Source organism: Capsella rubella, unplaced genomic scaffold (genome assembly GCF_000375325.1).
Source record: "Capsella rubella cultivar Monte Gargano unplaced genomic scaffold, Caprub1_0 scaffold_1, whole genome shotgun sequence".
Taxonomy (NCBI): domain Eukaryota; kingdom Viridiplantae; phylum Streptophyta; class Magnoliopsida; order Brassicales; family Brassicaceae; genus Capsella; species Capsella rubella.
In genome coordinates this window covers 9,103,025-9,114,286 of record NW_006238923.1, presented here as the reverse complement: position 1 = coordinate 9,114,286, position 11,262 = coordinate 9,103,025, and the positions used below count along the sequence as shown (strand labels likewise).

General features: G+C 36.3%; 4 protein-coding genes across 4 annotated transcripts; all 4 read left to right on the top strand.

The window, feature by feature from the left end:
* Window positions 1–934: 934 nt before the first annotated feature.
* On the top strand, window positions 935–4,086 carry LOC17897902 (tubby-like F-box protein 10). Its single transcript, XM_006307468.2, has 5 exons — window positions 935–1,416; window positions 2,092–2,571; window positions 2,671–2,758; window positions 2,847–2,979; window positions 3,142–4,086. The coding sequence occupies exons 2-5, from the start codon at window positions 2,206–2,208 to the stop codon at window positions 3,881–3,883; spliced, it is 1,329 nt and encodes a 442-aa protein (XP_006307530.1). The 5' UTR covers window positions 935–1,416; window positions 2,092–2,205; the 3' UTR covers window positions 3,884–4,086.
* Window positions 4,087–4,621: 535 nt separating this feature from the next.
* On the top strand, window positions 4,622–6,798 carry LOC17898598 (RHOMBOID-like protein 10, chloroplastic). Its single transcript, XM_006306149.2, has 9 exons — window positions 4,622–4,898; window positions 5,072–5,334; window positions 5,455–5,509; window positions 5,594–5,674; window positions 5,790–5,886; window positions 5,977–6,044; window positions 6,132–6,230; window positions 6,326–6,367; window positions 6,471–6,798. The coding sequence occupies exons 1-9, from the start codon at window positions 4,740–4,742 to the stop codon at window positions 6,624–6,626; spliced, it is 1,020 nt and encodes a 339-aa protein (XP_006306211.1). The 5' UTR covers window positions 4,622–4,739; the 3' UTR covers window positions 6,627–6,798.
* A 477-nt stretch (window positions 6,799–7,275) lies between these two features.
* On the top strand, window positions 7,276–8,198 carry LOC17899280. The gene has a single exon (XM_006306198.2). The coding sequence runs from the start codon at window positions 7,350–7,352 to the stop codon at window positions 7,866–7,868; it is 519 nt and encodes a 172-aa protein (XP_006306260.2). The 5' UTR covers window positions 7,276–7,349; the 3' UTR covers window positions 7,869–8,198.
* A 2,040-nt stretch (window positions 8,199–10,238) lies between these two features.
* Window positions 10,239–10,676, top strand: LOC111828647. The gene has a single exon (XM_023777116.1). The coding sequence runs from the start codon at window positions 10,239–10,241 to the stop codon at window positions 10,674–10,676; it is 438 nt and encodes a 145-aa protein (XP_023632884.1).
* Window positions 10,677–11,262: the final 586 nt, after the last annotated feature.

Below are 11,262 nucleotides of genomic sequence, written 5' to 3'. Positions count from 1 at the left end.
CCACCCGAAAGATTTACTACTCTTATCTGAAAATTGAAATGGGCTAGAGTAGAGCTAGGCATTAAGGCTTGCTGACCGATCTAATCTTGGTCGATCTGAATCATCAGATTATAATAACATCTCTTAAATAATTATAGATATTGATAAGATCGTGTTTGTAAACCAAATGATCTGATATTTGATAAAACAATGCATAAACCTATTTAAAGATTCGAAATTTTTCTCAGATTCTATAGAAGTACTGTTAAAATCCAATACTCTTCACATAGTGCATGGTTTTATATAAGAACAAAAAACGTGTTCGCCAAATCGTATAGTTATAACTTGAAACTTTTAAGGCTTGAGCTAAACTTTTCTCATCCCCCAAAAGTATTTAATAAAGTATCTTAAGTCGTTTTGATTTTTTCTGAAAGTTCATAATAACTTACTAAAAATTGAATGGGGTTAGGTATTTAATATTTTAAAGAGTAATATTTTAATTGTATATATATCCTTTCATCATAGATCTACTCATACTCCAATTCATTTAATTATAAATTTATGATATATAAACTAACAAGAAATTTGACTTAAGAAAAAAAAAATTGATGTGATGAAACATACCGTATAAATCAATATCGAAATGATTTGTATTATTCAGTGATAAGACTCCAAGTTCAATGGTGTAAAATCTCTATCAGTGTTACAACAATTTAGTTAAAAAAGGTTTTAACTCTTTTTTTTGGCTATTTGGTTTTGTTAAAAGTCAAAACTATGGTTGGGTCTTCGCTTGATGCGAGGCGTAGGTCATGCGGCCTCGTGGACAATAATGCTTCACAATGTCCACTTATTACAATTTTCATTCTCTCTCTCTCTCTCTTCCGTATACAAGATTTATATATATATAAAATTGTCATATAAATTCGATAGAAAAATCCAACAAGGAAGTGAAGAAGAAGAAGAAAAAAAAGCCATTTGAGAGAGTCCCTCTAGATTTTATTTATATATTATAATTCTTAAATCATTTTCTTGCTGTCTCGTGAACTATTAAAGTAAAATCAAGAAAAGCTCCTGAGTACTGGAAATAAAAAAAAGTAGAGAGAAGAAGGCACAAAAAAAAGAAAGAAGAAGACGACTTTATCTTTTTCTGGTTTTTGTTGTTGTTCTTCTTTGACTTTATGGCTTCTTTTGTGTTTAGATTTAGGCTCTCCTATAGATCTGCTTAAATCTCTGTGATCTTGTCTCTAATTCTTCTGTTTATCCGTAATTTCCGGAGGATTTTAAGAGTTTTTTTTTTGTAAGAAGAATCCCTGATTCTCTTCTTTGCTTTTTTGCTGAGCTTCTGGTTTTGGTCGGCGATAGAAGCTGAAGTTGAAGAGATTTGTTAGATTGGGTGTAATTAAAAAGCTTCTGGGTTTTCATCAGCTTGTCTCAAAGGTTCATCCTTTACTAACCCTTTTCATTTTCTGTCTTTGATCTTTATCTAGCCCAAATCTCTGATTCTTGTTGTTGTATAATCTTTTGTTTGTCATAAAAAACAGTCTTGTACTCTTGTCTGAAATTAACTTAGATTTTTGACTTTCTAGTAGTACAAGTAAATCAGATGAGTAAATTTCCCTTTTTGTAAAGATTCGGTTTGAATATGATGACCTGAATTTTGTGGAAACTGTTTAATGCTCTTGATTTTTTTTTTATGTGTGTGTGTGTGTGTGTGGATACGACTCTGTTATCTCCAGTTTAAGTAAGAGTATTAGCTGTAATATCTGAGCTTTTTTGCTTCAATATCAGATTTTGCGTCCTGATTATGCATCTTATGATCTCAATTTTGGGGCATTTTTGGTGAATTATCATCAGATTCTCTGTGTTTAATTATTGTCCCTAAGAAAGAAAGAAAAGCTATATTGGGGACGTGACCTAGTTTCTTTATTGGGCATGCGATGCTTGTATATCTTTTCTTTCCTAAGCTTTTGCCAAGCTTCTTTCTCTTTTAGGCTCCACTTTACTTTTTTTTCTTGGCTCTTTTTCTTTTATTTCTTACTTATTAAGAAGATGACTCAGAATTGCTAACCTGATTCACTTTTTTCTCTTATGGGTGCTTATGATAATGGACAGTGAGTGGAGTCTCTCATCTCAGTGTAAAGCTCTTTATTGGATTTAGGCATTTCTGGTTGTAAAGAGAGGTTTTTGGTCTTGTTGAGAAGAATCTTTGAAAAGAGAAAGAGAGAAATGTCGTTTAGGAGCATTGTTCAAGATTTGAGAGATGGGTTTGGGAGCTTGTCAAGGAGGAGTTTTGATTTCAGGCTTTCGAGTCTTCATAAAGGGAAATCTCAGGGCTCTTCGTTCCGTGAGTATTCGTCTTCTCGTGATCTCTTGTCGCCTGTGATAGTTCAGACAAGCAGATGGGCTAATCTTCCTCCAGAGCTACTCTTTGATGTGATCAAAAGATTAGAGGAGAGTGAGAGTAATTGGCCTGCAAGAAAACATGTCGTGGCTTGTGCTTCGGTTTGTCGGTCTTGGAGAGCTATGTGCCAAGAGATTGTTTTATGTCCTGAAATCTGTGGAAAGCTCACTTTCCCAGTTTCCCTCAAACAGGTTTGGTTTTGCTCCCTACGGTCTTGTTGCTAATTTGATGTTGTTTGGTTCAAACTACTGATGAATAAGCTTTTTGTTTTGTGATGTAAAAATTTGCAGCCAGGGCCGCGTGATGCAATGATTCAGTGTTTCATTAAAAGGGATAAATCAAAACTAACATTTCACCTTTTTCTTTGTTTAAGTCCCGGTAAGCTTTGTTTGGACTCAAGTTACTTGTTTTCTTAATTCACTTAGTTTTTAGGCTAAATAAAAATTGAGTAATGTTTTTTTTCCAGCTCTACTAGTGGAGAATGGGAAATTTCTTCTTTCGGCTAAAAGAACTCGTAGAACTACTCGGACCGAGTACATTATCTCCATGGATGCTGATAATATCTCAAGATCCAGCAACTCTTACCTTGGAAAACTCAGGTTCGTTTTCAGTCCTTGATGCTTTTGGTTCAAATCTCTTGCATTTTGAAATACAAAAACCAAATGGATTGGTACGTGTCTGGTTTGGATTTCTTGTGTGTAGAAAATGTATCTTTAGTGATTCCTATAACTCAAGCTCATTGAGGTTTCTTTCTCTCTCAGATCAAACTTCCTTGGGACAAAGTTCTTGGTGTACGACACACAACCACCACCAAACACATCTTCGAGTGCACTGATCACTGATCGAACAAGCAGGAGCAGATTTCACTCCAGAAGAGTTTCTCCTAAAGTCCCATCCGGCAGCTACAACATTGCTCAAATCACCTATGAGCTCAATGTGTTGGGCACACGCGGGCCACGGCGAATGCACTGCATCATGAACTCCATCCCAATTTCATCACTTGAACCAGGCGGTTCGGTCCCTAACCAACCCGATAAACTAATCCCGGCTCCATACTCTCTCGATGAATCATTCCGCAGTAACATCTCCTTTTCCAAATCGTCATTCGACCACCGCTCCCTCGATTTCAACAGTTCAAGATTCTCTGAAATCGGAATATCCTGCGAAGACAACGAAGAAGAAGCAAGTTTCAGACCATTGATATTAAAGAACAAGCAGCCGAGGTGGCACGAGCAGTTACAATGCTGGTGTTTGAATTTCCGCGGACGAGTGACAGTTGCATCGGTAAAGAATTTCCAGCTTGTAGCAGCAAGACAGCCGCAGCCTCAAGGAACAGGCGGGGCAGCGGCTGCTCCCCCTCACCCGGAGCAAGACAAGGTGATTCTCCAGTTTGGTAAAGTGGGTAAAGATATGTTCACAATGGATTATAGGTATCCATTGTCGGCGTTTCAGGCGTTTGCAATTTGCTTAAGCAGCTTTGACACCAAGCTCGCTTGTGAATAGAAGAAACCACTCATCTACCTTCACAATTCATGCTAATCCCTTGTCTTTCTCTTTTATCTATATGCTTTTGGTTTTTTTTTTTTGGCAGATCCAAAATATTGTCTCAATACTCAGTTACTACTGTGAGAGTCAGACGTCTACTATTAACCCTCTTCTCTATTCGAAAATCAATTGAACATTTAATGAGTAGACTCTTTACTTAAGCTTACACATTACTTGGTTATAACTGATAAGAAATCACGTTAAGACAAGAGTGTACGATGAAAAACAAGAAAGAAGACAGCATGTTTCAGGAACCGGACATCGATATCATTAGCAAACCAACACAACGGAACAAAAGAGTAACCATTTAAGGTTCAAGTCAACAAAAATACGGGAAACATCACATTCAGAGTAACTAAATCATCCATATCTGTAGAGAACTATGATAGGAAAGAAAAAACATGAATGAAAATAACGGAGTTGTCCTTTTTACGTTCTTTTAGTACTCAAAGACTTATCTAATTAACTTGTTTTTTGTTGACCTTTAGGATAAGTTTTTGTCCTTGGGAGCGTTTCTATGATTTTTGATTTGATCCAAAAGTTCCTTTCGGCCTACTTGTACCAAAGAAAGCAAATACTAAAAACAGATATTCCTCTAAAACGAACACAAAGCACAAATGAATAGGTTTTTACAAATATTTAGTGAAGTTCGGTTAAACGGTTCTGTTTTATAAAATTCGAATTGGATTTGGGTTCGGTACAGCCTGTACAGGTAACAAACGCAAGAAGCGAAAAAAAAATTAAAAATTGAAGCAAGAGGGTAAAATCAGAAATCACATCAGTAGTAGTTGGAGAAGCCGTGAAGGAGGAGGAGATGGTATCATCATCACTGTCATTACCTCACCACAATCTCTGGCCACCGGAATCTGGATCTACGGCGTTTCGAGGTCTCGCAACCGTCGCATCCGTACACGCCTGCCACCATGTTACCCGTCACTTCCGCCTTAGCTCCCATCTTCGCTCTTCCCTTCAGGTTCGCCTTACTCCGTCTCTTATCACTTCTTCTCCTCAATCTGAGACTAATTGTAGCTCTTTGTGTTAAAATTGCTTTGTCTGGTGCTTTTGATTTTATGGAGATTGTGAAATTTCACAAGCTTTCAAAGCCAATCTCGGTTTTGTTTGACTATATATGTGCTGTTTCGACAGAGACTGCAGCTTTTTTCGGATGCTGCGAGAATGGAGTTTGCAAGATACCGAAGAGTGATTCTACTCAATGGGTCGAGTTTTGTCAAGTCTAGAGTTGATATCCGAATGTCACCGTCTTCGTCGTTTGTATGTTTCTTTAATGGTGGAGGGAGTAGGATCAACCCTAGAGGAGGTGAGGAAGGATCATCGGTCCCTGAGACTTCCAAGAGAAACACAGTTAACGGAAGGCGATGGACCAATGTCCTCCTTGCCATCAACGTAATGTACGCTCTTTTGGTTTGATATGTTGTTGTGGCATTTTGTGGAATGCTTTTTATAAGGCTTGATCAGGTTATGAGCTACAGATGCTTATTATTGATATCATTTTGTGTTAATGATGCCAGAATGTATATTGCACAAGTTGCATCTGATGGGAAAGTGCTTACATGGGGAGCCAAGGTAAAAACATATGCAGAGACTTAATTAACAATGTGAGACTGTTTGTTTTTCTTGCTGCAAATCGATATATGTGGATGAATGCAGATAAATAGTTTAATCGAAAGAGGTCAGCTATGGAGACTGGCTACAGCTTCTGTTCTTCATGCGAATCCTATGCATCTCTTGGTCTGTTTCTAACCAATCATTCAGTTTTTGTTATTTCTTATCAATGCTGCTTACTTTTTTTCTTTTTTCCTTTTGCTGTCTGTGTGGCTAAACTGTTTCTTCCTCTTGGTTTTAGATAAACTGCTATTCTTTGAATTCCATTGGACCGACTGTTGAGAGTTTAGGTGGCCCAAAGCGATTTATTTCCGTTTACTTGACATCCGCAATTGCAAGTAACTAATTGTTCATAGACTTTGATGTGGATGAGTATATTTCTGTGTTTCGAGTTTCCTGACTCACAGAACCCATCTTAAGAATTCTAGGTTCAGCAATGAGCTACTGGTTCAACAAAGCGCCATCAGTTGGTGCTTCGGGTGCAATTTTTGGATTGGTAAGTCCCATAAAACCATAAGCCTTTGTTTCAGAGTTCTCTGGTACAGATGAAGTTTGTTAAATGAATGTCCTATAATTCTGGTAGGTTGGCTCGGTAGCGGTATTTGTTATAAGACACAAACAGATGGTCGGAGGTGGCAACGAAGATCTAATGCAGATAGCTCAAGTTATTGCTTTAAACATGGTAAGTAGTAAACAGAAAGAAACATAATTGCTACAATAGAATTATAAATTTGGATAATGTCTCTCAAATTCTAACTAGCTTTAATTACTATGCAGACAATGGGTCTAATGTCCAGACGCATAGATAACTGGGGACATGTAAGTAACCCAATCATGCCTTCAAATGTATAAACCATTTTGATTTTCTTGGATCAATGACCGAATGCAAGTGGTCTGATAATAATATCTCTGATGAATTCAGATTGGTGGTTTACTTGGTGGAACTGCAATGGCATGGCTTCTAGGACCAAAGTGGAAGTATGAATACACGACAAGAGACGGCAGGAGAGTCTTCATGGACAGCGCTCCTATTCCGCTTCTTTTGCGGTGGAGAAACGAACGACAAGGACGGCTTTGATTCAAGACCAAAGGAAGCTGAACATTTTCTCAGTGCCTAGTGAATATAAGGATTGATTGAAAGATTTGACTCTTGGTTTAAGTAGGCAACGTATTGTATTGTAAAAAAGTACTGTGGACCGGGAAGATCCTCTAGCATGATGAACTAATTCCGAATCCGAGCTTACGTCACACCTTGCAGTCAAAGTATCGATTAGTTCTTACGAAAGTTTGACCCCAATGGCAACCAAAAAGCACGGAAACACAACATACTGTAATTGATTTTTTTCATGACATGATTATTCATCTATTTAACATTTATAGTTATAATTAACGACGAATATGAACCTCATAATAGAGTTATAGATATCCCAGACGTACAAAACGCATTAACTACGATTTTGCTAATATGATAGAAACTCTTCTAATAAGGAACACATATTTCTCTATTTCATTTTTCTTGGAGAAATTTAATGCAGTAAACACTTTTTAGTAACTTCAAAATGATCTCGTGCACGAAAAACCACATATACAGTACATACATTTAATAATAATATTCACATCATATGTGAAATAACATTCATCGCCCTTGCCCCTTTGGCTCCTGCGCAAGGATGGCTCGCACAAAAAAAGACCTAACAGTCATCTACAACCAATACAACTGAGAGAGAGTTAGAAAACACATCCGTAACAATACGGCATACGTAAATCCATTCATTCTTCCCATATAAATACCCCTTTCCATATGCTTCTTCAGTTCGTAGCAATAGACAGGAAAAACCATTCTACAAAACAAATCATATCAGAGTACAAAAAAAAAATGGTGAAACTAAATGGTGGTCTCATCTCCATACTTATCATCATGGCTGCACTGTCATCTCCTTCCCATGGCATAGTCTCAGTCCCTGGCATCAACATAACCCGTATCATAATTGAAGGTGTCGTGTATTGTTCACCTGTCGGAGATCCTAGAGCCCCTGCGATCTCGAATGCCACTGTTTACTTAACCTGTGCCGGCTCAACCACTAGTCTCGGTCAAGCAGTGACCAATACGACCGGTGCATTTACCATCGTGCTCAACATTTTAAACAATGCTTTGTTTGACCCTAGTTTTTGCGGTCTCGGAGTTAATCTTCCCGCAGGAAATTGCAATCTTGTCGTACCGGATGGCGTCCTCTCTGCCACATTTAGTCTGATCAACGTCATCCTGACTAGTTCCATAAATACTGCTGTTTTCTCAGCAAACCCATTTACCAGTCGCTGATGCAAGGAAGACTTTGCTGAATAATAACACTCTAATTAAGTTTTACAGTGAGATGTTGTGGAGAGAAGGAAGTGGCTGATGCTCCACGAAGCTTATGAGCTAGTAACTCCCTCTTGGTTGATTTCATGTGTGATTATCATATAAATAATGATATTATATACTTGAATAATTTGTATTTAGTTTGGGTTGGCTGGCTGGTCGCATGTGGCTAACCGTATTTGATATACATATACGTCTACAACTTTTTTTTTCATAGTTAAAAAAAAAACTATTTTATTTTTCAATTTGTACTATGCTAATGAATGATATGAGCTTTTAGTTTCTTTTTTTTTGGTCAACATCTATCACTAATTTCCGTAAAAAAATCAATAAAAGGTTATAAAACTTTTGATTTCTGTTAATAAACTTTTATTGATTTTTATTATTATATATAACAGTTTAGTTTTAGCAAAAAAGAAAATATTTAAGAAAACACTAAATATATTAGGGGCTAGAAAAAAAAAACTGCTAATTAATAAATTACCTTTATGTTAATTAGGCTTGGTAGTTTATATATGCAGTTCGATTTGAAGGTCATTTACATTTTTGTTTTTGGTTTAATTGTAACATTGTTTGCTTTGTAATTGTGTTGTACATATGGAGCACATATAGACTAGAGTTTGCATTGTAAAACATATAAAAACAATTTAAAATAAAACTAGTGTAAAATTTCGTTTAATAATGTAATTAACGGAAATAAAAACATATAAAAACAATTTAAAAGAAAACTAGTGTAGCTAAGGAAAACAATATGTAAGGAAGTATAAGCACCAACCAAAAAAAATATGTTACAAATATTTTCAAGTTCAAGTTGACAAGTTCTTACAAGCTTTTGACTAAGCAAGACAAGTAATCTCGTGTCAAGATGCATAAATAACTGGAGGCATACTCAGTCATGCCTTCAAAAGTATTAACCCGTGGTCAACTTCTTTGATGAATTTACAGCGGTGGTTCGCTTGGTGTAAACAAAATGGCGTGGCTTTTAGGACCAGTGGAAGTATGAGGATTGAGGACACATCAAGTCGGAGAGTCTTCACCGACAATGCTCCCATTCCGCTCATTTTGCCGTGGACAATCAAACGGCGATAACGACATTAAATCAAACCAAGAAGCTGAAGCTGAACAGCTTCTCTCTAAGTGCCAGTATATTGTATATATTGGGATTTAATGTATTTTGAGTGATCTGATTCTTGGCTTTGTTTCGTTTTGTAAAAAGGCACTTATATGTATACTACTAAAGTTACTATGTTTTATGTCGCAAATGCTTTTAAAAATCCCACTTAGATGATGGGATAATGATGGCGATGATGATGATGATGATGATAAGAGAATAATACTGATGATAGTTTGGTGGTGGAGGAATTGATGGTGATGCCGCTACTTCAGATGGCAAGCTGATGAGTTATGACGATATGGTGTTTAAATGATATTGATAAAGGCATGGTATGATGTTAATGATGATCATGATGATGATGATGTATATAATGACAATGATGATGATGGTTACCCACTCTTTCCGGGTGATATAAATTTTACTGGTCCATGGCCACGCGGTCCATGCTTATCTTAATTTGTCATCTTTTATGTCCTCAAATTGTTGAATATATTAGAAAATATTCCTAAAATGGCAAATCACAATGGCTAACTTTACCCACTTCTTTTGCCATCACTATGCGCGGGACATGAAATATATATTTAAAATTTCTTGCACCATACATTTTTTTTTTTTTTTTTTGAGAAAGGCACCATACATTAAATATAAATAAATTTAAAATTTACATTACAGAGAAAATGTACAAAAATATACCAAGTTAGCCATTTCCATTAGAGTTTAATTTTTTAATAACTAAAGAATAAAAAAAAATCACCTATCGTAAATGTATAAAGACATGCATGGTTAACCTAATCAAATGTATATAATTCATTCTTTTGCAAGTTTACGTTTCTGTAATTGAAGTTTTCGTGTTAAATGTATTGTTAAAGTGACCTAACAAAAATATGTAGTGTTAATTGTTAAAATGAGATAGATTTTTTATATAATATTTGAAAGTTTGATATCTGTCCCTTAAAATTTTATCATAATAAAATTTATTAATTAAACCGGAGCAAGTTGAAAGGTAAAGTCCAATTTATGAAATGGAACTATATGCATACAGACCATACCAAAGTCGTATCCAAATGATTTAATGACGACACAACTAGCACGAAGATAATATATTTTCCCAGTTTCATACCAATATAAATATCCCTCCCCATTTGCTTCTTTGCCACACCACAACCAAAAACAAAAACACTCATTGTTGAAACTAATATCCAAAGTGAAAAAAGAAAATGGCGAAAGCAAATGTATTTCTCCTCTCCATTGTTCTCATGGCTTCACTCGCTTCCCTTTCCCACGGCCTTATAATAAACGGACTTCAAATTGGGACAATCAGTGTTCGAGGTGTCTTGCGTTGTACACTTACCGGTAACCTAAACGCGCCTCTCGTTAACGATGCGACCGTTTTCTTAACATGTGCCGGTTCAAGCGCGACTCTCGGCCAAGCAGTGACCGATCTCGCCGGTGCCTTCAACATATTGGCCAAAATTGCGGACACTGTTGCCTTTGACCGCTCGCGGTGCATTGTCACGGTACGTGTTCCTGTGGCCACGTGTTCCGTTTTCCCACCGGACGCTGTCATCTCTTCCACCGTTACTCTGGTCAGTGTCGTCCAGACGAATACCGGAAATATCGCCAACTTTGTCACTGGAACTTTCCTCCGTTTCTGATCATGGGTGCTCCATTATAAACAAAATTATAAGTACGTTCACGTACGGACTTGTATGCATTTCCAATATTTTACGTTAACATGTATCTGTAACGAGGGATAATTAGTGATGCCATCTCGACGTCGTCCACAAAGCTTATATAGCTTCCCTCTTTGTTGTTTCTCTATTTACCTTTTGTAATAATCCATCTTAGTCGAAGAAACTATATGACGACTAATGATGAGACGTTTCTCCTAAATTTGTAATTCCAATACATCTTTACTTCCCACGGTCTTGATTTGTGAAGATGTATAAATTTTATTTTAGGCCTCGATTGGTAACCATGATTTAGGAAGAAAATGAGAAGGAATGTGACATTCCTCTTCGTTCCTCAATTTTTTTTACCATTTACAAGGAATCATTTTTCCACATCATTCCTCTACATTCCTCACAAAATGAGGAACAATAGAACAAAAATGTTCCTCCCCAAAATTGATGAGGAACAAATGGTACAAAAAAAAAAACAAATATTAAAATTCGTTTTTTATTTTAAAATAAATAAAAAATTATTTATTAATAATATTTTAATCTCATAATATAATATTTT

Bases quoted from the DNA above. Each gene is read 5' to 3' on its own strand.
- LOC111828647 (XM_023777116.1), top strand. From the start codon at position 10,239: ATGGCGAAAGCAAATGTATTTCTCCTCTCCATTGTTCTCATGGCTTCA.
- LOC17897902 (XM_006307468.2), top strand. From the start codon at position 2,206: ATGTCGTTTAGGAGCATTGTTCAAGATTTGAGAGATGGGTTTGGGAGC. The intron at 2,759-2,846 runs GTAAGCTTTGTT...TTTTTTTTCCAG, and splicing joins TTTTCTTTGTTTAAGTCCCG to CTCTACTAGTGGAGAATGGG. The intron at 2,980-3,141 runs GTTCGTTTTCAG...TTTCTCTCTCAG, and splicing joins TCTTACCTTGGAAAACTCAG to ATCAAACTTCCTTGGGACAA.
- LOC17898598 (XM_006306149.2), top strand. From the start codon at position 4,740: ATGGTATCATCATCACTGTCATTACCTCACCACAATCTCTGGCCACCG. The intron at 4,899-5,071 runs GTTCGCCTTACT...CTGTTTCGACAG, and splicing joins ATCTTCGCTCTTCCCTTCAG to AGACTGCAGCTTTTTTCGGA. The intron at 5,887-5,976 runs GTAACTAATTGT...TAAGAATTCTAG, and splicing joins CTTGACATCCGCAATTGCAA to GTTCAGCAATGAGCTACTGG.
- LOC17899280 (XM_006306198.2), top strand. From the start codon at position 7,350: ATGCTTCTTCAGTTCGTAGCAATAGACAGGAAAAACCATTCTACAAAA.